Source organism: Mytilus trossulus, chromosome 12 (assembly GCF_036588685.1).
Source record: "Mytilus trossulus isolate FHL-02 chromosome 12, PNRI_Mtr1.1.1.hap1, whole genome shotgun sequence".
Taxonomy (NCBI): Eukaryota; Metazoa; Mollusca; class Bivalvia; order Mytilida; family Mytilidae; genus Mytilus; species Mytilus trossulus.
This window is the reverse complement of record NC_086384.1, coordinates 21,989,905-22,015,450: the sequence shown is the minus strand read 5'-3', so window position 1 is coordinate 22,015,450 and position 25,546 is coordinate 21,989,905. Positions and strand designations below refer to the sequence as shown.

At 32.8% G+C, this 25,546-nt stretch overlaps 1 protein-coding gene across 1 annotated transcript; it reads left to right on the top strand.

Annotated features, from left to right (window-relative positions):
• The first annotated feature begins 1,896 nt into the window (after nucleotides 1-1,896).
• Nucleotides 1,897-22,767, top strand: LOC134693280 (uncharacterized). Its single transcript, XM_063554025.1, has 7 exons — nucleotides 1,897-2,078; nucleotides 14,673-14,957; nucleotides 16,210-16,368; nucleotides 16,987-17,298; nucleotides 17,784-17,828; nucleotides 19,122-19,203; nucleotides 20,172-22,767. Exons 1-7 carry the CDS (start codon nucleotides 2,024-2,026, stop codon nucleotides 20,884-20,886), a joined length of 1,653 nt encoding a protein of 550 aa, XP_063410095.1. The 5' UTR covers nucleotides 1,897-2,023; the 3' UTR covers nucleotides 20,887-22,767.
• Nucleotides 22,768-25,546: the final 2,779 nt, after the last annotated feature.

The window sequence follows — 25,546 nt, the reverse complement described above, 5'->3', positions numbered from 1 at the left end:
GCGCGTTGCATAAGTTTGAAGTACGTCGAAATACAAAGGTATACGCTTGGTGAACGCTACAACTCGAGGATGTTTTAAGCAGCATAATAATTTTTATCTGGCTCAAGCGTGTGTCTAGCGCACACCTGTACACTACACGCAAGTCATACACGGGCGTATAGATAAGTTTGAGACACGTTTAGGGCACGTTGTATACACGTTGTATACGCTTCGAGATCGTTCGACTTCAACTAAAACGTATGCGGATGTGTTTGGAAAACCCATGTCCAAGATACGACTGGGACACGTCTCAGATACGTTCAAGAAACTTTTTCCTTCGTAGCGTGCATTCCATCTACGCCAGTCAGACAAACGCCAGGCATACGCAACCATACGTTTCTTGAACGCCCGATAAACGCTTAAGTTACTGACATTATTTTCCTTTAAATAACTACACGCACAATTCATTCGTTTTCCATCTATAGCAAAGGGGTTAAATTGAAGTTCACATGAATATGAATTCAATGAGGTCGCATCAATTTTCTATTTTATTTTGACAAAATTGAACCATATTGGCTGCTAAAAGCAATTAATTATTTAACTTTCACTAATGATTCTCATTTTGGATTTTATTTTATAACTCATAGCTAGTGCCTCTTTATGCGTATATATTTATAGCTATTGTAGTTACTGATATGTTACATTAGATCTTGTTCAATTTTGCCGGACTGCTAAAATAAAGGTGAATAAGGAGCGATATTGGCTTAGTAGATTCAAGGAGGTTATATGATATAACCTCCTTGGTAGATTTAAGATATTCATAAGGGGGCGGGGGTGGGGGGGGGGCGCTGATTTACCCAAGGGGGTAATGCGTCAGTGATTCCCAGTATATAATCAACAAAACGTTTCCCACGAAAGCCCCCCCCCCCTTTTTGGATCTGCCTATGAATATAACCAAACTTACCTCAGTATAAGAAAATGCCCCAAAGTTTAAAGGGATAATAATAAATTTATGATTTTTTTCATTATAAAAATGTTCATACAGATATTTTCCCAGAGACATATATACACATCTATATGTCTCTGCTTTTCCGACCTATAAAAAGCACTTCAGATTTAATCATAGGAAATCCTATGGAGATGGTATATAAGTTACTAACATTATCTGTTCTGAGTATTTAGTTTTCTCCCAACTACGAGTTTGCGAAGCATTGATTCGGGGCGTGAGAGCCAGGGGGTAAGGGGGATTTCTTGTTGCAAAAGTGTGGGATTCAAAACTATCCTCCCCACTCTTTAAAAAAATAATTATCATAAACATTTTTTAAAATTTTTTTTTATATAGAATTAGACCGTTGGGTTTTCCCGTTTGAATGGTTTTACACTAGTAATTTTGGGACCCTTTATAGCTTGTTGTTCGGTGTGAGCCCAGTCTCCGTGTTGAAGGCCGTACATTGACCTATAATGGTTTACTTTTTTTTAAATTGTTATTTGGATGGAGAGTTGTCTCATTCGCACTCACACCACAGCTTCCTATATCATCGGCCGTAAAAATGATAGCAGACATTACGTACTGTAGAAAATTATTTTGTTTTGATATTTTCGAAAGCTGTTCCCCTTACTTTTCAGTCTCGCTGACATGTCATTCATATTGTATATTAAAACAAATATTTGTTAAAATGTATTTCTGATACTAGTTTCGTTCAACCCTCTAGTATGTTGAAATATAAAGACTCCCCACTATTGTAGATATAATCTTGGACATTATAAGGTCCTAGATCTAATACTTATATTTTTTATATGTTTTAATTTTATTTATCCTTCGGCAATATATAGTTAATCTACTCATCGAACTTTGTCATGTCAATTTGTATTAATAATCATGCTAACTATGTTAATTTGTCATCAATATTACCCTAAAGGTACCTTATGTAAATTCCGAAGTCACATGACACAAAATAAACCCAAACAAACAACATCTGAGAAAAGGTGCGAAAAGTTAGGTAAAAATTGTGTTGAAACAGAAATATTGGACTAAAAAGACAAGATGGCATGGAAGATACTTTTACATTTATTAGTTCTAGTTGGATTTTTCATCGAAGGTAGGAATTGAATAATTATGTTATTTAATAATTCTCAGTATGAATACGAATACAGGTGATCACGTTTTTAATTACATAAATAATGTACATAGTAATACATTGTATATATACCTACATATACCTTTTATATTATTCCTTTGTTATATGGGCTGTTAATTACTATTCACACACAAAAAGAAAATTACAGTAACGAAATTCAATTAAATAAGCCGAAGTTGAACGTATTTACGTTAACAATGTTTAAACAAAGCGTGAACACAAATAGGTGTTCAATTTGCTAAAAGAAAAAAAAACCCGTACAATGAGTATTGTTTTTTGTTAATAACGCTGATATTCTAATATGTATTTTTGTTCGAAATATTATATATATAACTTAGAAAATGAAAGAACTTCACCCCTGACTTCACATATTCATGAACTAACTAGGGTATTTTAACCAGAGTAAAACATTACTGTTGCCTCATCAACCGTCAATTTATAGCACAAAAAGAACAAAGTTTTAAGACTTTTTACACAATTTAATAAAAGTACATTGTAATAAAATAAGGTAGCTAATCCTTTTTTATTCGTTCAATCCAGTAAAAACATAACAAACACTTTGTCAAGGAGATGTTAGAGTCACCAAAAATATGTGTCGAGTTTTACATGCATATTATATATAATATACGATTGCAGGTCATACAAATTGTAAACATGGTAAATCCATTTCGTCGTGTATGTATAAATAATTTATATCATGTGTGTCGATTTACGAACATCTATGATCTAACATCAAAATATTTCATTGATTTTTTTTTAACTACACCTGGTAATGAACTACAATTGAGACGAGAATTGGCCTTGAAACCTCGTCTTTTTAAATTCGTGTGAATATGCCTATGGCGTATATTTTGATATAAAGTGGGCTTACCATAGCTAAATAAATAGACATGGTCAAAACAAATCTATATAAAATGGTATATCCTAACAGAAAGTGACCCCCTCTTCGATGAATTGATATATTGACGGGTTCTTCACGAACAGTGGCAAATATGTCATGCATATTTATGACAATCTTCGTTCATCCGAATGCGAACCACTTCGTTTTGACATCCTTATTGTGTGTTTTAAAACAAAAATCGTACGACAAAAAATAACCGTAAGCTAAGCTGGAATGTTAATGACTTGCGAGTATTATTTCTCGTACGATATTTCGCGAAATGAGTGTCACTGCTAGATTGGCATTTTAATGAAATTTGATTTCATAAATGCAGAAATAAAGGAAGTCATATACAATTTTAAGATACTTTAAGAGATATAGGAAGTGAAATTTTGACTCTATGAAGTGAAATCGGAAGACAAGCCTAGAGTGTTGAGTAATCCGATCACTTTCCAGTTCTTATTTATGAATTAAAAGAAAACCAAATTAAAAACCGGTATAATAATGGAGATTAAGCTTTATTTCTAAATATAAATCTTCCAGTCAACATTTAACTAATCTCGGAACTATTCAGTCAATCTGTATTAGTACACATATATATATATGTTTCCCAAAAATATCTTGTGTCTATAAGCTTTATACACGTTAACCATGTTAAATGTCCAAGTTGAGTTCCCTTGTTCCTATTGATTTAAAGAAGGCCTTATAAAAAAATAATCCGCTGGAATGCGTATTGTATAGTAAATCGTTATGAACTAGAGCTTGTGGTCAACCGGTCGATAAAACATACAATCACAATCATGGCCCATAGGTCTGTTGCCTGTTAATTAATTGACACAGTGGCGCATATATCAACGCTAATATTTTGTAACTACATTTGTGTACTGCCATTTAGTGTTACATGTATGAAAGGTCAAACATTCATTGTAATACACAACTAATTGAAGGTTTTGTTCAGCGATGCATTCTTATATTTTACAGTAGACGGTAAATACAGGGAAACGAACAGTAATGAAGTTAGGAAATTCATATTTGCAATTAATTGTAATAGAGGGAGGGTTGTAAAAGCTCGGGGGAGCGCAACTCCTATATACAATGTGATAGGACGTGCAACTGAAATAAGCCACCTTTTCAAGCAAGAAAACATGCGAATATCCGGGTTGGGTAAACTATCAGAATTGTATGATAAGGTAAATAAAGTTCCCATAACTTCTTTGTCGGTCATCTTCCTTAGTGTTCCCGGTTGTGTTTTGTCTACCAACTTTTCTCTTTTGACACTTTGGGATTCCACTCTTATATAACACACCATATGAAACCCAAACGAAATGGTAAAAGGGGCTGACGACCGCGGAAAGTCACAGATTGTACCATTATATACACATGTATAAACAGTTACACAAGGTTTAAAAGAAGAGATCATGATATCAATACATATGATTGCGAACCCCTTGTCTTCACTCTCGTATGGCCTGTCCCTGTCGACAATTTATTGAGGAATCTATCTTTAGTAGATAGATAAAAGATGGTAATTCTCGTCATATATATGCGTGACACAGTTTCCATGTATCAGACATTTGAAAGACTTCGACAATTAATCAATCACCAAGCGCCCAAATTCATCTTATATATATTCATCTTAAATCTGTTTTAAAAGAGGGTTCGATAATTTACGTACGTATAACATCATATACATCAGACCTGACAGACTCTCCGAGGGATTGAAAAAACGACCAACCAGCATAGGCAGATGAAAGTAGTCTTTATACATGGAGAGCAAAAAACGATCTGATACAAAATAAAATTGAATGGAACTCACGAGAAAGTTAGTGCATAGTTGCACACAGTCACTGATGGGGTTGGGGTCTGTAACAATATACAATTTCGTTACTCATCAACGGTTGATATCGAATTTTCAGTATTAAATTGAACAAGAAAAGGAACGAACACAATGACTTTTATAAATATATTTATTCATGTTATATCAATATAGATACTTTTGTATCTTCACGAACGAAGAAAACATAATTATTCTTTGTTCGTGAAGATAAAACATAATTATATATGTATAATTATGTTTTCTTTGTTCGTGAAGATAAAAAAACAACTTACTGACGTAAAATGCATTCAAATATTTGTAAAAGTCATATATACATATAGAACAAATGAATTACTACAAAAAGCGTGTTAAATTTTGTACAGTTGTGATTTTATGTAGCCCAAAAATAATTAACAAATAAATTGTACACAATAAGTAATATGTCAGTTCTTTCTATCGTTTTACATAAGAATACAATGATATTGTCCAATAGGAAAAAAGTAAGCATGTGATTATCTTCTTTGGTTTCACTATTTCCCGTATTTTCCCATATACCAATGACGTCTATCTCAATGTAATATAAACAAGGCAGACAAACACTTGTAGTCACTTACTAAAATGAAGGTAATTTTTACCACAAATGAAGACATTTAAATAAGACAGATGAGAATTACATAAAATAAATTGGACATGTCATTTTGTGGTTTCCGAACTATATATTTCTACTTATAAGATAAATCTAACCACCGTTTATCGGATTTATGTAGTCGCCCGATTTGGATGAAAACCAACTACGATAGTGTGGCTTCGTGTTGATTTATTTTCGATCTATGAGTTTGAATGTCCCTCTGGTATCTTTCGCTCCTCAATTTAACGTCTCTTCCGATTCCTCAGTGTTTCAAATCTGATATTAAGCATCCGCCAACTGACAAGTATATACTTCTGGGACTCATGTTTATAAATCATCGGAGATAATTTAATCGGAAATCATGTTCGCCAAGTTTGGGATCTTTTGAAATAATTCCGAACCAAGTTTTACATCTTCAGTAATAATTAATCTTAATATTATTTATTTTCTCCAAGTTAGCCATCTTCTTTAACAAATTGAACAATGCCCGTGATTACAAGTGAGTGTTATTAGAAACCGTAACACTGTTAACGATCTGCCATGTTGATGGGAGTTTTAACGACTTTGACCGACTATACAGCCCTCGCATCGTCGGCATCTGCCATGATGATCACATTGAGATCTTTCTATTATGTTAGTGAAAAATGTGTTATTAAATATCATGGGTACCAAATACGGCTAAAGTTATCTATATCAGGGATAAGCAAAAATTCTTAGTATTTCGAATAATTCATACTTTTGCAAACAAAAAAATATAAAAAAGATCATATAATAGATATTCATGTCAACACTGAAGTTCTTGTGTCCACAATATTTTTTTAAAATTTACAACTCCTTTTACATTTAGGGAGACAAACAGATATAGTATTCCCGAGCTATGTACATTGTCACATTTCTTGTATATAAGTGAAAACAAGGTTCACATTTGTACATGTGATCTTATCATTATAAATATTAAAATATATCTCGAGGCATATATTGTGTTAACATTTTACCACAACATCTGTGTGTAACTCGTGGTATTAATTGATTGAATTGTATATAGACGTTAATATTACATCCCAAGTCGTGCATCACTTGTTTTATATATATATATATATATATATAGTCTTGTGCAAATAGGACATATTGGCTAGAGGTATATATAGGGGGAGGGTTGAGATCTCACACACATGTTTAGTCCCGCCATAGTTTTGCGCCCGACCCGTGTCAGGAGCCTTAATTTGGCCTTTTTTAGTCTTGTTTTTGTTTTTAATTTTAGTTCATTTATAAGCTTTGACGTTTAGGATGACGTCCATTTTAACTTCAAACTAGTGCACATTTGTATTTTTAAAATGGTCCGATGGAGCCCACCTCTGGGTGTGGGATTTTTTCGCTGCGTTGAAGACCCATTGTTAGCCTTCGGTTATCTTCTCTTTGGTCGGGTTGTTGTTGCTTAGTCTTTTGTTTTCTATGTTGTGTCTTCTGTACCATTATTTGTCTGCTTGTCTTTTTCTTTGTTATCCATGGCGTAGTCAGTTTATTTTCGATCTCTCAGTTTGACTGTCCCTCTTATATCTTTCGCCCCTCTTTTATGACAGATTCGTTTCTCAATTTTGTATGTTCATAACAACAGAATAAAAAGACATCAGTTTTTTTGGATGTTCTTACTTATCGATCTTTAAAGAGGAGGAGTGTACCGGAAACTATGGCTGGGTTCAGTAACTATAGTTTATAGAGTACTCTCAGATTGTATGTCCCTGCCTTTAGATATCTTTTTGGCAAATATTTCGTATTATTGCTGTCTTATATAATTATTGGCTTTCATTATACACCCCTTTTACTTATTCAGAATCTTATAGCAAGATCAATACTGAACTTTGAGTCCTCTATCTGTTGCATAATTTTAATGAACACTGAGAATCGAGTTTATAGACTTGAATCAGTTTCGAGAAATGCAAGTAATTTTTATTTGTTCCTTTATATGATTTATTGCAAATATTTCTAACATAAATTGTGTCGATGTATTTATTTTTAGGTTATATTCATTTTTTGTTATCAAAACAGGGATTTTCAATTTTCAGTTTCTGTTTATTTTTGAGGGTGGATTTACGATGATATAAAGTAATTTTGAAACAGTTTGTGTTTAAACATGTATTGTTTTAATTTATAGTTGCAATGATTTTTGTTATTGCACGTTCTGCTTTCACCTCACTGAACATCAGCATAGTGACGCATACATGTACTAAAACATGCACTACTAAATGTCAAACTTAAAAAAGTAACACAATTTGTGGACAGTTATTTAAAACCCTTCCACCCAAAAAAGTCTGAACTTTCACATGTGTAAGTGTCGTTAATAAATTATCAGTTTCTCGAATATCTTCTTAAATTTGTGTTAACTATAGAGTTTAATGAGAATACTACATGTAGATTTAATACATGTATTTGACAATAATAGAAAGAAGGCTGAGTCACCTTTTAAGTAGGTGGTAAACCTTTGTGAAAAATCAAGTTTAAAACGTGTTTTCTTTTAGTTTGTCGAGCTTGACTGAAAATCAAAATAATATATTTATAATCTTTTTTTTTAGTTGTAATCTCTGTCCTGCCTGTTTATTTTTCACTCTCTCCGGTCCTGCTTTTTTTTTTTTTAGTTTATCCTGACTTTTTTTTTTTACATAATTTGTCATCCTGACTTTTAATTTTTGCAAGTGTCTCATCCTGCCTTTTTTTTTTACTCAAAACTCCTGTCCTGCCTATTTTTTTTCAAATTTCATCCTAGCCCCCATAAAAATCAAATGGTAGCTCCCTAAATGATGTCAACTATTTTTATATTCTAGATTAATAAAAAGTAAGTCACGCTTCTTCCCGTTAACTTACAAGGAACTCATAATGAGGAAATATAAACTTATTTGGAAAACCAGGGATGTATATAAGTCCTTGGGAAAACTAAAGAAAATTCTAAGAAATTCTAAGTAGCAGTTGGTTTCATTCAAAGACACCATTGTTGTTGGAAACACAATATAAATAAACAACTTATTTTAAATTGAAGAAACTAGAAGCTCTTAAGGACATGAATTGCTCACCTGGAGAAATATGTTTCTTCAACAATCGCCTACCATTGTGACTTGACTTAATCCTCTTCGTTCCTTGTGGAACATAGGGCTGTCACAGTCGCACCAACTGTAGACTAGAATAAAAATTCTGACTAAAATCTCTGTATTGTTGCTATTCTTTTTAAGATTTATTTCTGTTTAGAAGATATCTATCTATTATAGTGTTCCTCTACTGTTTAGAAACTTTGTTCAAGTCCATCGATTCATGTCCTTTCTTGAGATTATTTGAGATCCTTGATAGCTTGTCTTGTAGCTAATCATAAATGGGTTGCAGAAACTATACAAAGAGAAAAAAATGTCGATACCGATCGCGAATTATTCATTCCCTGTGTCACCTCATGACACACTTTAATATATTTTTTACTACGATGGTGTCTAACAACACTCATATTCAATTCAAAAATATTTATTTATAATAGATTGGGAAACAAGTTATTACAACTTATATAAATTCCATTTTTCGGGTGCAGGTGCTGCCATTTAGCTGCATTAGCCTTCTCTTTTTGAAATCTACAAGGGTGTCTTTACGTGCAAGATATATGGCTCTCTCTTAACACAGGTCATCCATTTATCGTCCCCATCCGACGGATTATCATCGTTTTTCGTGACCATACTCACCAATGGTGTCAAGGGATATGTATTGTATACTAAAGTACTTATGCATATAAGTAATAACTGATGCTTATGAATATCGACATTTTTGTATTTTTTCAGAAATATGTTAAAGGGGCACTAGCTGTCAAATTCATGTTCACTGATTTTAATCAACTCTCATATTTGATTTATAACAATGTTATCCAAACTATTAAAAGTCTAAAAATAAAGAACTAACAGGACACGGGCTTGAAAATACGTAGCATCATTTCGTGTGTATTTTAGTCCAGACGCCATATAATTAATTATCGAGTTGACCTCTAAAGTCATCAAATGACCATATAAGCGATGTAAACATAAATATAGATATAAATAGATTATGCAAACTCGTGCTGTTAGATTCTTCTTGGTCTATTTAACTTCATATTATAGATGAAATTAATGATTATCATCGTTTCTACCTGTATCCAAATAACAATTTAAAAAAAAGGTAAACCATTATAGGTCAATGTACGGCCTCGAATCAGTCAATCAAATGATTTACCTTTGTTTCATTTAATGTTGACATACTTTCCCTTTGAATAATTCACGTATTATCCATCTTAAGGTAAGGGGTTAAATTAAAGTTCACATGAATACGGATTCATTGAGGTCGAATCATTCACTTCCAAGTGAATAATTCATAATCAATGATTTTAGCTTATTTTGACAAAATTGAACAATATTGGCTACTAAAAGCCAATTATTATTTCGCTATTTGCTTTTCACTAATGATTTTGAACAAAAAAAATAATATATCTTTGATTTTTTTTTATATACCTCGTAGGTAGTGCCCCTTTAACATTAGGATTCGTTAGAAATATATCTGTGTAGACATATACATGTAACGTGTATTTTTGCACGAACAAAGCTCCTTTGTTTATTTTTTGTCCTACATTTTAGTTAAAATTGGCATAACAATTTAAAAAGCGTTAATTATATATATATGTACATAAGACTGTGGTACATGTACTTATTTGTTATACTAATTTTCAAAACAAGTAGTGCAAAGACTAGTTTAAACGTTTTCATAAACGTGACATTTAAATTTAGATTTGATATTTACATAACGTTGAAATATAAGTTTAAAACTCATTGTGTTGAAACCTCAAACAATACAAAGCTAACTATACAAAAAGTCACCATTTCGGGTAGTATGGGGTAGTTATAGAAATAGAAAGACAAATATAAATCTGTGAAATTTAAACGAATCGAAATTATGTTTGTTTGATGGGTGGATATATTATATCAGTGTTCATCGTACAGTGGCGACTGTTACATGTATCTCAGAACTAACAAATGCTGATGTCATATCAATATGAACCTTGCTTTGGACCAAAGACCACCAAACGACTTAATAAAGTTTAACACATAAGTTCTACCCTAGAACTGTTCTAAGTAGAACTGTCAGAATCAGTTTTAGGTAGAATTATCAGGTTCTGTTAAAGGGTAGAACTGTCCAAATCATTTCTAACCGTAGAACTTTCAGCAGAACTGTCTTAAGCTGTTCTAGCCGTAGAATTGAACAAACCTGTTTAAGATTGTAGAACAGTTTTAAATGACGTCACTGCAGTTATGTCATCTCACTGGTCTACATTTAGTGTTACAAATGTATTATTATCGTCGATAAAGCCACGCGCAAAATGTTTCCTGTCAAAATTAACAGAATTTCAATGTTTTTGAGACAGCGAATACCGGTAGTTCTTAAAACTGTTCTATGGATAGAAGTAACTAAATCAATTCTAGCCGAAGAACTGACAAACCAGTTCTATTCGTATAGAACTGTTCTAGTAGAACTGTCAGGATCAGATTCAGTTAAAACTGTCTAAATCAGTTACAGGTTATAGAACTGTTCTAGCTAGAACTGTCTAAAAGACGCCAGGATGACAGTTCTACATACTAGTGCTAGTACTGTCCTAGAACAGGTCTCCTGACAGATTTTGACAGATTTGTTGAAAGGTTAGAAGTGATATCCACTGTAGGCAATAGTTTGCAAGAAAATATTTCATATTAGGACACGTTCATTATACTCAAGTGAACAATATCTCTCACTTACTCCATAAAGCCGTGTAGTGGTTTGCGGATCTTCATGCCTTATATATCATGTACTGTAGTACGACGCTAGATTAAAACTGACGTGGAAAGGTAACATATGGCCACCGAAAGCTCTTTTTTTGAGAGCCCAGGTGGTCGTGTGGTCTAGCGGGACGGCTGGAGTGCAGGCGATTTGGTGTCACGATATCATAGAAGCATGGGTTCGAATCCCGGCGAGGGAAGAACCAAAAATTTGCGAAAGCAAATTAACAGATCTAACATTGTTGGGTTGATATTTAGACGTGTTGTATATATATATGTTTATATTTTTTGTTTGGGCATGTATCATATTTTCCCTCCGGTTTATATGATCCGTTCATCCTATATATTGACTCTTAAAATTCAAGAGTTAATCTAAAAATGAGGGTACTTTCTCTAAAAATGAGGGTGCTTTTTATATGGCCTTCCAAATACCGTTTCGATCCCTAACATCACTGAAGAGACATTTATTGTCGAAATCCGGATATGGTGTACTAAAGAAATATTGACACCGAATGTTTGTGGCACAACATCCTGTCCACAAGTTAACAATTTTTTTATTTTTTTTCTGTGACGTATTAAATTTATAATAAGATCCATTTTGTTACAACCTGTGATCAATTTTATTTGGCAATCGCCAATGGCAGTCAGCAGGGTTAAAGAACATCAGTTGTTCGACCTGTTAGTCAAATGCGTTTTGTTTAAATATACTTTTTCACTCTTTTGGTCTTTTGGAAAATGTTGTTTGTGCTGTTTTTAGACCCTTCTACAACGGAATTTGTTTGACATGCACACGTATAAAAATTGCGGTTTTTATCCAACGCAGTCATAGGTTTGAACGTAGTTTTCAATTTAGACTCGTATATATATATATATATATATACAACTCGTCTAAACATCAACCCAACAATGTTAGATCTGTAAATTTGCTTTCGCAAATTTTTGGTTCTTCCCTCGCCGGGATTCGAACCCATGCTACTGTGATATCGTGACACCAAATCGCCTGCACTGCAGCCGTCCCGCTAGACCACACGACCACCTGGGCTCTCAAAAAAAGAGCTTTCGGTGGCCATATGTTACCTTTCCACGTCAGTTTTAATCTAGCGGCGTACTACAGTACATGATATATAAGGCATGAAGATGTTATTGTTACAGATCAGCTAAATTATCTACAGTAAAGGATCCTACAAATTAATGTAAGATACAGTCACAGAAAATAATTATAATATATATATATATATAAGTACGTCTGAGTCAGTGACAACTCTACAACAGATGTATCCATTGGATCGCCATCAATGATGGTGATACATGGCTGTGTACATAATGTATATACAACTCGTCTAAACATCAACCCAACAATGTTAGATCTGTAAATTTGCTTTCGCAAATTTTTGGTTCTTCCCTCGCCGGGATTCGAACCCATGCTACTGTGATATCGTGACACCAAATCGCCTGCACTGCAGCCGTCCCGCTAGACCACACGACCAGCTGGGCTCTCTATATATATATATATACAACTCGTCTAAACATCAACACAAATATATATATATATATATACAACTCGTCTAAACATCAACCCAACAATGTTAGACGGGTTGATGTTTAGACGTGTTGTATATAATATATATACAACTCGTCTAAACATCAACCCAACAATGTTAGACGGGTTGATGTTTCCCAACAATGTTAGATCTGTAAATTTGCTATATATATTATTAACGCTTTTTGCATTCTCTCACTGTTTTTGTGTGAGGATGCAGTTCATTAATTTCTTCGTCATTTTGTTTTACTAATGTTAGTGGTAATGAACTGCGTATTTTAACAGCGTATTTTCATATTGTACTTTGAGTATAGCTACAAACGTTGTATGTTTTTAGATCAGAAAAAAGTAAAAAAAAAAAAAATCATTTTTGTTTACAATATTTATAAACGTATTTTTTGTTTACAAAAATGTGAAAGTGCATTATAATAAGGTCGATAAAACATTGTATAATATATAGAAATTATCCACTTTTAAAAAACAATTATCCCAATTATCTGAAGTAACATTTTGCTTCACCTAATAATAAATGTTGCCATATATAAGCCATGTAAATGTCTTAATCTGATTCAACCTAAGCATATCGGAAATAGACTTTATTTTGAATAATTGCTTTGTGTTTCACTCCATCGGTCACAGACCGCGATGGTTGTCGCCGGTTAAATACACCTAAAACGATGACGATGACCGTCTCATTGTCAGAATCTGTGGGGAACATATGTTACATGTTAGAAACCTTGCTTATAAGTGCAACTCAATATTGTTTCGACAATTTTTTGGGGCTTAGAAGTTTGTCAACGTAATGTCATGATGCTTTTTTAAAGACTTATCCTTTTCTATTTAAGAAGTTTAAGAGGACTATCGTGAAAATGATGAGTACAAATATCAGTGAGAAAGAGTTAGACCATTTGAATTTTTAAATAAACTTATGTTATTTAAAATAATTCAGATTTTTACACTTTTCAGACATGAAATAAATATGACATAGAATAAATGAGACATGACCAAGTTGTGGGGTAGGAGCTCGAGTATTCTTCCTTTTGTGAGTTCAAAGTTCTTGTTTATATTGTTCCAATGATCGATCATGCATAGGAGCGATTGACGTTTTGATCCCATTATAACAAATCATGTTAAATTGTGTTTTAAGTTTTATATATAGTCAGTGTTGTGTGATATAAGTTTTATTCCAACAACAAAGATGAAAATAATTTATGTCTAACTTACTTTACATATATATACTTATTGACATGCTTGAGGTAATGTATTTGATGCAAACTAAACCTGACATCAATAGTTTGCCATTCGACACATTTATTTTAAGCATATTTCAATAAGAAATGGCATATCTTAAATTATCTTTATGAACTTCCTTATAAATCTTCCTTACAACCATTAACGTTACTGCTCGGTAAGAGAATGAGGATAAGGTCACAATCATATATTTTATTCTTACAATTCGTGACATGAAATTTAAAATATTTGCACGAGACAATTCTCGATACAGACGTACACATTGTTATGAGGCTGATGACATTAAAAGAAATTGATGATTTAAACCGTTTTATAGCCAATACGTCTCTTTGTATATCTGTAAGCAAAGGGTACTAAACTATAGGTTAACTATCAAATGTAAGAGATGGTAATCCATAAAATAACAGGTCACAGTACGGCCTTCAACAATGAGCAAAGCCCATACCGCATAGTCAGCTATCTTTCATGAGTTCATCAAAAAAGGTTTTGATAGAAGTTTGCGATATAGCTTGAACATTGTCCATATATAATGTGGTATGACTTCCAATAAAACAACTATCAATAATTAGAGGACAGAATAATAGTGAGCAACAAGACATTTAAGCTCGTTTAATTAAAAAATCTTTCTATTGACAGAAATTAGTGGAAGTGATGACATGTACAGATGTCCAGACCATTTGTCGAGATCTATTTATCTTAAAACATTCGGCGAGAAATGTTATCGCTACGAGAAGGGCGAATTGTATTGGACGACGGCCAGAAGTCGGTGTAGGGGAGAAGAAGGCGACCTAATTCAGATTAGGGATCAAGCAACACAAGACTGGGTCATGACTACTTTAAATGAGCTCCATTGGAACAAAAACGGTGTATGGATAGGAGCTCATGATAGAGACAATGAAATGGATTGGCGATGGGTGACTGGTGAGTAATTAGATAGCGGAATGAAAACTAAGTAAATAGATAATACTAGAACGAAATCTGTAGGTCAATCTAAATATACAAAACTGATACCACCTTAAAAAAAGACCATCCGATAAACTGAAAATGTAACGTAAGGGTATCCACATTACATTTATTTTGACAGTTTTGTTCAACTTTGTGTTTTTTAAGAAACATGTAGTGCCATACATTTAGTTTTGAATCTATACTGATTTACAGTTTGTTTTTATGTTGTACTGTCCCGACGAGGGTTTAGCGCAAGGAAAACCTGCCAAAGTTTGTTTGTGTCTGTTCATTGTCAGGAGCCTGTCATTTTAATAGTCGTTGTCGGTTGTGGCTGTGTATTTGTTTTCTCGTTTGAATTGTATTATCTCAATGGAACACAAATTCTTCTTATATTTATATGAGTCCTAAATAATCTGGTTTGAACTAACCTCAAAACTAACATTTATACTTAAGCCAGAGACATGCAAAAACTAAGGAACATACACGAACTGCAAAAATGTAAATGTAAAAAATATCAGTACCTAACTTGTGGTATAGCAAGTGTAACATTGGTAAACATTTGGTTGAGAGTACCAAAATTAGGATCAAGATTTACAATTAAACAAATATTTAATTTCAATTGTTCACTTGTTAATTTCATCCGTGTAATTGTAATAATATTAATAAGTAAAACTCAAAATAAAGATTGTAATTAATGTTAATTTGTTTTAAATTAAACCCATATGATCTAATAACATGTATAGTCAGCTCGTACTGGACCATACGCGTATACTAAAACGGTCCGACCGTACGAGTATACGAGTAAACGTATTCGGTCCGCACCGTACGCGTACGGTCCAAATACTCATACCTTCTGGAACATATATATGTCTCTGATTAAGCTATGACGATAAACGTGCATATTACCAAATTATTAAAAAGACCACGAGCCGTTTAAGCTCCAAGAAACATATTGATGTTACTGCAGAGCGGAAGAAGTCAAATAACCGCATGCCTGTACCCTAGTCGACTCTTGTGAATACACTTGTATTATAAAATTATAATCCTGGTACCTTTGATAACTATGTATATTGACATAACATTCTATTTCATAGGAAAGCAAAGCCACTTGGTTATTGTCCTCGATTCAGTTTGTATATATATTATTAAAAACGATAAAAAACTAGTTTCTAGAGTTATCTTTCTTAGGTATTGTGTACCCCCTTAACACATCGTTATTGTTTTTTAGGCGAAAGGATAACTTGGAATAATTGGGCAAGTGGTCAGCCAAACTGCAACTTTTTTTGTTATGAGGACTGTGGGAATTTGCGTCGAAATGATGGCGGAAAATGGCATGACTATGCATGCAGTTCGTTTAATTATGTATACTCTTTTATTTGCCAATATGGTAAGTAGCTCATATTATATTCCTCTGTTTTTGAAAATCCAGGACAGTATGCTTATTTAGGTATGTTTACATGGGTCCATTTTAATCAGGCCACCTTTAAACCACAGAGTGGTATCTTTGAGTTTCAATGAAATGTTTTTTTGTAAAACAATAGAAACTACAGAATTTAATTTTCTATTCCACTTCATAACACCGAACTTAATGATTCAGTACTTACAAACTAGAGCAAAACAATGACCCGAAAGGTCAGGTAGCTCGTCAATGATTGGTCAATGGTTGACAGTTTAGATCACACACAGGGCTTTGTGCCAATATATCGATATTATTGACAGATCTTTCATAATCTCTGTTAAAATCTGTTCATAAATTTATTCAAACTCTTTATTTACTGGATATATAATTAATTAATGGACTTCTTGTCAATAATTCTCACTAAAGGTTGTTCTTTCAATATTGTCAATTTAATTGTTTTGCGGTTTGTTATTATTGTATCAAACAAAAGATAAAAAAAATGAACGTGATTTTCTGATTCTGGTAGAGTTTTAAAACGTATCACATAGTACTTACACTTTGTCCAGAAAGCTACTTTTTTAATAGTGATTAATTGTAACATTTCAGACATGAAACCAGCAACAACCACGACCTCTACAACTACACCAGCGCCAACAACGACGCCAACGACAACACCAACGACGACGCCAACGACGACACCAACAACAACACCAACGACGACGCCAACGACCACGCCAACAACAACACAAACGACGACGCCAACAACGACGCCAACGACAACACCAACTACGACCAAACCTACTACAACAAGGCCTTCGACGACTACATTAATTTCTACAACAATCACAACCAAAATTTCAGAAACAATGATTAAAACAACAACACCAGTCAGAGGAGAAGTCACAGTCAATCAAACAGGTTTGTTCATACAAATAATCATTATTTTCATGTACATACAAACCTCAATTGAAACAAAGCACATTCAAAAGAATTAAACAATAAAGGTTAATTACATGGTCACATTATTCATTTCATTGTACCTTTCAAAGCTGACAATATAGGTTTTTTTACACATTTATGAAGGTCATACGGTGATTTATAGTTAATAACTTCTATGTCATTTTGTATCTTCTGGTGATTTGTCTCATTGGCAATCATACTACATCTTCCTTTTTTCATATTGTAATCTGTTTTAATATGTTTTTGAAGCTGAGTTAGCCTCTTGATCCATAGTCAAACCAAATTACAATGTAGCCTTTTAAACACTGTGTATTTATATATATACATATTTTTGAAAATGCACATACATATGATATAAACGTTTTGAAGATTACTTGTATTTTTATTCATATTTGTATTTATTTATGAGTTTGGAGATGATTTCGATCTATGCTTAATTTCAGTTGTTGGGAGAATATTGTCTGCAAAGGAAAGTAAGCTGAATGAAGGTAATTCATTTATGGTTATCTTAATGATATATTCACAAAGATAAGTGTGAATCACAAATTAAAATAACAATGCAATTGCATTTTCATCATTTCAAAAGATTTCAATAAAATTAATGGTACCAATTTTCTTGCACCAGATGCGCATTTCGACAATACATGTCTCTTCAGTGATGCTCGTGGCCAAAATATTTGTAATCCAAAGCTTATATAAAAGATGAAGAGCTATAATCCAAAAGGTCCAAAAAGTATAGCCAAATCCGTGAAAGGAATCAGAACTTTGAATGAGGGAAATACATTCCTTAATTTATAATAATTTCTAATATTTTTGTAACAGCAAATTTTAATAACACAGTACCGAAGTACTGGCTACTGGGCTGGTGATACCCTCGGGGACTAATAGTTCACCAGCAGAGGCATCGACCCAGTGGTAGTAATAAAATTAACGGTACCAATTTTCTTGCACTAGATGCGCATTTCGACAATACATTTCGACAATACAAAATATGAATGGACTAAAATCAATGGGTAATCAAATGTTGTATATTCATTGAATTAAATCTACCAATATCATATATTATTGTATAGCAATATAATATTTCCCACAGAAAGTAACCAAAAGTTAGCGTGCAATAAATTCTAATATTGCACTAGTGCAATAAATCGCCAAAATTCATGACGTCATCAACGACAAAATTTTAGTTTAAACCAAATTTTACTTTCAAATATTATATTGCTATACACATGATACAATAAAAGGGTTATTGCATAAATATTGGGGAATATTGTCCCTCGTAGAACATATATTGCACTCGCAAGCTCGTGCAATATAAAATTCTACTCGGGACAATATTCCCCAATATTCATGCAATAACCCTATACTACGATATTTATGAAGCAGGATACGATACAAACAACATTAATTCATTTAAACTGCCTTCAATCTCAACATTTACTGTCTTTCGCTAACTGAATCTTTGTTTGTTTTTGTGATCTTTTTTTTAATTATCAGACAATAGACTGTGGACTTGAACCCCAAAGAAAATTTAAAACGAAAAGTCATTTATTAAATTTCAAAACTACAAGCTCAAGCTCATCGAATAAACGGAAAACATCTGCCCTATTCCTGACTTAACAGTTGGCAAAAGTAGTTCTTGTGTAGATAATTGTGGAATAAACCTGGTTTTATTGCTCAATTTTACGACGGTCGTATAGATTTCAAAAAAAGATAGCTGTTTTAAATAGTTCAGTTTGTCATGCAAAATAATAAAACTGATATTATTCTATTATTTACAGGTGAATTGTCAGGTGTGATAGTTGCAAGTGTCTTAGGAGCTATAGCATTATTGATGCTTTTGAGTGTTTGTTTCTTCAGAACGTGAGTATATTGATGTTTGAATAGTTAAACAGTTTAATTTCCATTTCCCACAGTTTGTTTCGTATAGCTAATCGAAACCCAAAATGTATCTAGTTGAATTTGAATATATAAGAGTCTTAATGATATTAATTTCAACATCATGAATAATAAAAAAAAATGTGGAATATGTCGACACACCCAGTATTTTTACGCTTCCATTTGTAGCATGTGATTTCATAACTTTTTTTTTTTATCTTTTTAATTGAATTGATTTACATAATTTAATAAGTAAACTTTACTGTCAAAATGTCATCTTTATTTTTATTGGTATATAAGAGACATTACACAGCTCTTTCCATTAAGAATTTCCGTTTTGATGTTGAACTTTCTTATTATTCATTTTTTTTAAAAGTAATATTGATTTGTCAAAAAGCAATCTTTCCAAGTTGAGGCTTTTTTATAATTATAAAAATTTCTAATATAATTCAAATGCAGAAATACTATCTTTGATGAGTTTGTAATAAAAGTGAATAAGACCAACCTCTTTTCTGTTTGTGGGTCAGCTATCTTATGTGTGCTTGGTTAACAAACAGTTACATACTTTTTAAATGGAAACTGGCTGTTTCTGTATGTTTATTAGAAAATGGTTAGTCAAATACACACGCAGCAGTTTAATTGATTTCCCACCTATTATTTATACAGTCAAAGAGTTGAAGATGCAACGATTGTTCAGTAAAATGAATTATACTTATTTTCAAAGTGTAGGTTTCACCTCTCCCCATATGATTGAAGCCAAAATTTAAACTTAAAATCAAAGTAATGATTTGAGTAAATTTGATAATAATAGACATTAATAATTAATATCTGCTAAAGTATATATACTTTTTTTTTTCTGAACTAATACTTTTATCTTCTAGCATTTGAAAACTCCCGGGATTTATTTACTAATTGAAATATTAAACTCACATTGTTTTTTTTTAACTTTTCAGAAGAAAACAAAAAGGGAAAGAAGATTTGTCAATGCATTTCGATAATTTAACTTACACTGTCAGAAGCATGGTATCGTCTCAACCTAGAATGAGTAGACATGAACGAAGCTTGAACAATCAAGTCCCAACCGGAAGCCAGAACGTATATGCAGATCCAATTGCATGTACCACGTGTCAAGCTAAACTACCGAATGTATCTGTAATTCCCAAAGAATCCGGCCATTATGCTGAAATAACTGACCAAAAGATGGTTGACAAATTGAATGTCTATCTACCAAAATATGATAATAGTGAATATGAAAAATGTAATATTGCTAAAAGCAAACTCGGAGTTACTGACTCACCACAGTACCTTGATGTATGCGGAGATAATAAAGCTGTGTACGAAAGTGTATGTGAAAACGAGACTGAATGCAATGCTATGAATGAGCAGCTGGAAACGTCTAAGAACCAATATGATGAATGTGGTAACGTTGAAGTACCAGAGAATGCACCTAGTCACTATATTGACTTGGATGATGCAGTAGGAAATGCGGAGTCTTTCGACAGTACATCTCTACGTTTAGAACTAGAACCAGGAGTATACGAAGATCTGAACAATGTCAATGGACAACCTTCAAGCTTGGATGATATCCTTGTCAACTGTGATGGCGATTTGGATTTGGCAAAAGCTCCAAGCGGATATGATAATAATATTTATGACTCAAAAGCATAATTTTATATTCTGACACTCACCAAAAGAGAATTAAACAATACTTAAACGAAATGTGAAATATTTAAAAAAGGGCAATTTACTAATTTTTTCTGAACATTGTATGTGTCATAAAAATAATGATGCTCGTAAAAAAGCTATTACCAAATATGTTAGCATCTTTTTAAAAAAAGATTTAGCACATACTCTATGCAAACTATAAAATTTTCAAAAATTTATTGTTTCAGAAAAATATTTTGCCAATTTGTTTTCATGATGATATAGTGCTTATTTGTATAAAATAATTGTATATGTATATAAATGTATTTGTCTGATTTTTGTCCGGGTTTGCGTTATGTTCCTTTGTTCCTGGTTTATTTTCACTTCAGATTAAGGGTTATATTTAATCTAATTATTTTTCTGTTGTTGGCATTAAGCTCCATTGTTTTATAATTTATTTCTGTTTATAAGTAAATAATATCTTCTTATTGAGTTTCATTCGCCTTGTCTGAAGAATAAATAACAATTACAGCGACTGAAGAAAAAATGTAAACATATGGGAAAAAAATCTTTCTGGTCACCTTATACTTTAACCGATATCTAATGTCAAAAAAGAAAGTATTGTCTGTTGACAAGCCTTACATATTCCTGAATCATAATCGTTTTAATATCATCGAATACCCGGATATCAAATCTTTCCTGATATAAAGCCTTTTGGTTTTGACAAAAATTGGACTGCAGCTGACCAAAATTGTGCAACAAAGACATATGTGCAATAGTGAATATATTTGATGTAAAAGTAACATTTAAAGGAATTTTTGGCTGCTCGATTTTCCCAGAGTTAATTTTGGGGGTTTTCGTGCAATATATGTATATGCATTGGATATTAACAACTCTACAGTGAGATTACATTTTGTTAATTTTTTTTTATACATGCTTGAATTTAAGCGTTTGTCAAAAAGCATAATATTTAGATTATAATTCTATTTTTTTAACATATCAATGAACTGCTTATACATACATGTATTTTTGGAGCTCCTTATTTAATGCTTTGATAATAAAAATTTAAAAAAGAGCCGCATGAATTGAAAAGTGAGATTGTGTTTTTGTAATACCTCATTATACAAGGTAATGAAAATTAATCTAATATGCCAGCATTTTAGCAGGTCTATGCAATGTACAACTTCTAATTAATTTTAAATAGGGGTATCAAACAGTTTGATTTTGAAATGTTGATATGTATAATGGTAGGACTATATGCCTTTGAATTGATAATTAGGTAAACAAGGAAAACCCATGACTAGTGTTCACCCTCTGATAATAAACACTACACAGAATCTACGAAATTAAAAAGTTTCCAGTAAGCATTAAACGCTTATGATTTATATCTTGTAGCAGTCGTATGTTTTTTTTTATCATGTTGTTTTGTTTCATTAATATTTCATTTGAAACTGTCTTACGGTACTTGAGAACATCAAACGGCATTCTTCTAACTAACCAAATTATTATATTCACATGTGTCTAGCTTTGTTTTGCCATGCATAATTTTGTAAATAGCATACATAACGTAAGACCAAATACGAATTGTATTAAACGCATGAATGCTTTCATAGAAACAATATGAAGAATTCAGTTCGGTTTTGGTTATTTGTTTTATTGTATCGAAGATTAAATGTTTTGCAATGAATACTTAATGCTTTTGTATTTTTCTACATGTGAAAGTTTTAATTTGGTATAATGGAATTTCATGTGTTCTTTTATATAAAAAAAGATATGAATGTTTGAGAGACCATGCATTCTGTATATAGTCACATATATTTACACAATTTTGTAAGGATTCCATTTTGTGTATAATTTGATATGTATATATATGTTCATGTTCAATAATAAAAGTTGTTACATTTTCATTTATTTCTTGGATTTGTTTTCATTTTACATCATAAAGCGATGTGTATAAGTATGACTTTGATGCCCTATCTTCGGTAGATTTTTATATTCATTTATACATATTTACTAGACTGCTGTTGATAATAGAAAATGACGAATTTGAGTTCCCAAATAATATTGAAGAAATACTCGTACATGTGTAATAAAATTAAAGGTACCGATTTTCTTGCACCAGATGCGCATTTCGACAATACATGTCTCTTCAGTAATGCTCATGGCCAAAATAATTGAAATCCAAAGCTTATGTAAAAGATGAAGAGCTATAAACCAAAAGGTCCTAAAAGTATAGCCAAATACGTGAAAGGAGTCAGAGATTTGCACGAGGTAGATACATTCCTTGATTTATAATAATTTCTAATATTTTGTAACAGCAAATTTTAATAACACAAACAATCCGTATTTTCATGCCAATACCGAAGTACTGGCTACTGGGCTGGTGATACCCTCGGGGACAAATAGTCCACCAGCAGAGGCATCGACCCAGTGGTAGCAATAAAATTAAGTAAAAAAAAAACCAAGAGGCTTGCAAGATGTGAAATTTAAAACAGACAAATACTATCGGTTCTTGATGCTGAATTAATTTTGATAACGTCTAAGATATAATTAAAATGCCGATCCATGAACTTGTGTACTTGAATGAATGTTTCCTGTCGTACTTGCTGCAATGTAAATGCAAATGTCGAATGGAGGAGTGCATTTATGTCTATTGAAATCAGGTTTACTTATTGGTTCAAGGGTTGTAGTTTTGTTCGTCCACAAAGCACTCACATATAAATATAGATATATAGTTTGTATATTGAATATAAATTGAAAAACGTTTTCTTTTTTTTTGTCGAGCCTGCAACTTTTGTTGCAGAAAGCTCGACATAGGGATAGTGATCCGGCGGCTATGGTGGCGGCGTTTGCCTACTTCTTAAAAGCGTTATATTTAAGAACGTGGAAGACCTGGATACTTCATACTTTGTATATGGATGCCTGAAGATTTTTAGCAATGTTAAATTCTCTATTATTATAAGTAAAAGAGGGACGAAAGATACCAAAGGGACAGTCAAACTCATAAATCCAAAACAAACTGACAACGCCATGGTTAAAAATGAAAAAGACAAACAGAAAAACAATAGTACACATGACACGAACCCCACCAAAAACTAGGGGTGATACTATATTTGGTATGTGCATACCTTGCAAGGTCCTCATGCCCGTCGAAAGTTTTCACCTGACCTCGACCTCAATTCATGGATCAGTGAACAAGGTTATGTTTTTAAGTCCATATATCAAATACTATATGCAATCGGTCTAGTATATTCGGTGTATGGAAGGACTTTAAGGTGTACATGTCCAACTGGCAGGTGTCATTTGACCTTGACCTCATTTTTCATGGTTCAGTGGTTATAGTTTTTGTGTTTTGGTCTTTTTTTTCTGATACTTATTGCAATAGGTCAACTATATTTGTTGTATGGAAAATTATTTTGATCTATTTGTCAGTTGCGCAGATTTTATTTGACCTTGACATCATTTTCACGGTTCATTGCTCAGTGTTAGTTTTTTGGTTTTGGTCTGTTTTTCTTAACAATAAACAATAGGTCAACTACATTTGTTGTATATAAGATCTGTTATCTGTACATGCCTGTCTGTCATGGTTCATCTAACCTTGACCTCATTTTCATGTTTCATTGGCCAATGTTTAGTTTTCTTGGTTAAGATTATGTGACAGTTGTGATAAAGCTTTATATTTAGGACTATTAACATAATATCAATGATTAGTAAAGAAGGCGAGAGATTTCAGTGTGTGCACTCTTGTGGTTACTTACCTTTTGTTTCCATCTTTCAATCCATGTGTCTGATTTTTTTTTTTAGATAACTTGATAGTTATGAAGGCTTGACAAGCTTTAGTCTGAAGTTAATCCTCAATTCTAGATGATTTGCAGATACTACAGAAACATACTGAATAAACTCATCATACATACCAGGATTAAATTTTGAATATACGCAAGACGCGCGTTTTGTCGGTTGAAGACAAAACTTTACGACAAAAGAGATGATTTCAGCTTTCCAATTGTGAACTTTCCATTTCTTAGTAGCAACATTCCAGCAGCACCTGCATACGGGGTATATATCTCCCAATTGATACGATGTTCCCGTGCTTGCATTTCCTATCATGATTTTCTTGATAGAGGGTTACTGCTCACAAGGAAGCTATTAAACCAAGAGTTCCAAATGGTGAAGTTGAAATCATCCCTTCGTAAATTTTACGGACGCCATCACGAGTTGGTTGACCGTTATGGAATGAATAACCGTTTCACAAATGATATCGGATATGTTCCTTACTTCGTAACTACAATCCCCTTCCCTTTCATGAATTCGACCTACCGAGTTAGACTATTTACCGGATTTGTAATCACATAAGCAACACGACGGGTGCCGCATGTGGAACAGGATCTGCTTACCCTTCCAGAGCACCTGCGATCACCCCTAGTTTTTGTTGGGGTTCGTGTTGTTTATTCTTTAGTTTTCTATGTTGTGTCATGTGTACTATTGTTTTTCTGTTTGTCTTTTTCATTTTAAGCCATGGCGTTGTCAGTTTGTTTTAGATTTATGAGTTTGACGGTCCCTTTGGTATCTTTCGTCCCTCTTTTTTCTACAAAAGTCTTAAAAGTCTATGGTAATATTATGGAATTTTATGCGACTACAATAGAAGGGAAGGATTAAAATGGCCTTACTACGTCTACATTAGTAA

Bases quoted from the DNA above. Each gene is read 5' to 3' on its own strand.
- LOC134693280 (XM_063554025.1), top strand. From the start codon at position 2,024: ATGGCATGGAAGATACTTTTACATTTATTAGTTCTAGTTGGATTTTTC. The intron at 14,958-16,209 runs GTGAGTAATTAG...ATTGTTTTTTAG, and splicing joins GGATTGGCGATGGGTGACTG to GCGAAAGGATAACTTGGAAT. The intron at 17,299-17,783 runs GTTTGTTCATAC...GCTTAATTTCAG, and splicing joins AGTCACAGTCAATCAAACAG to TTGTTGGGAGAATATTGTCT.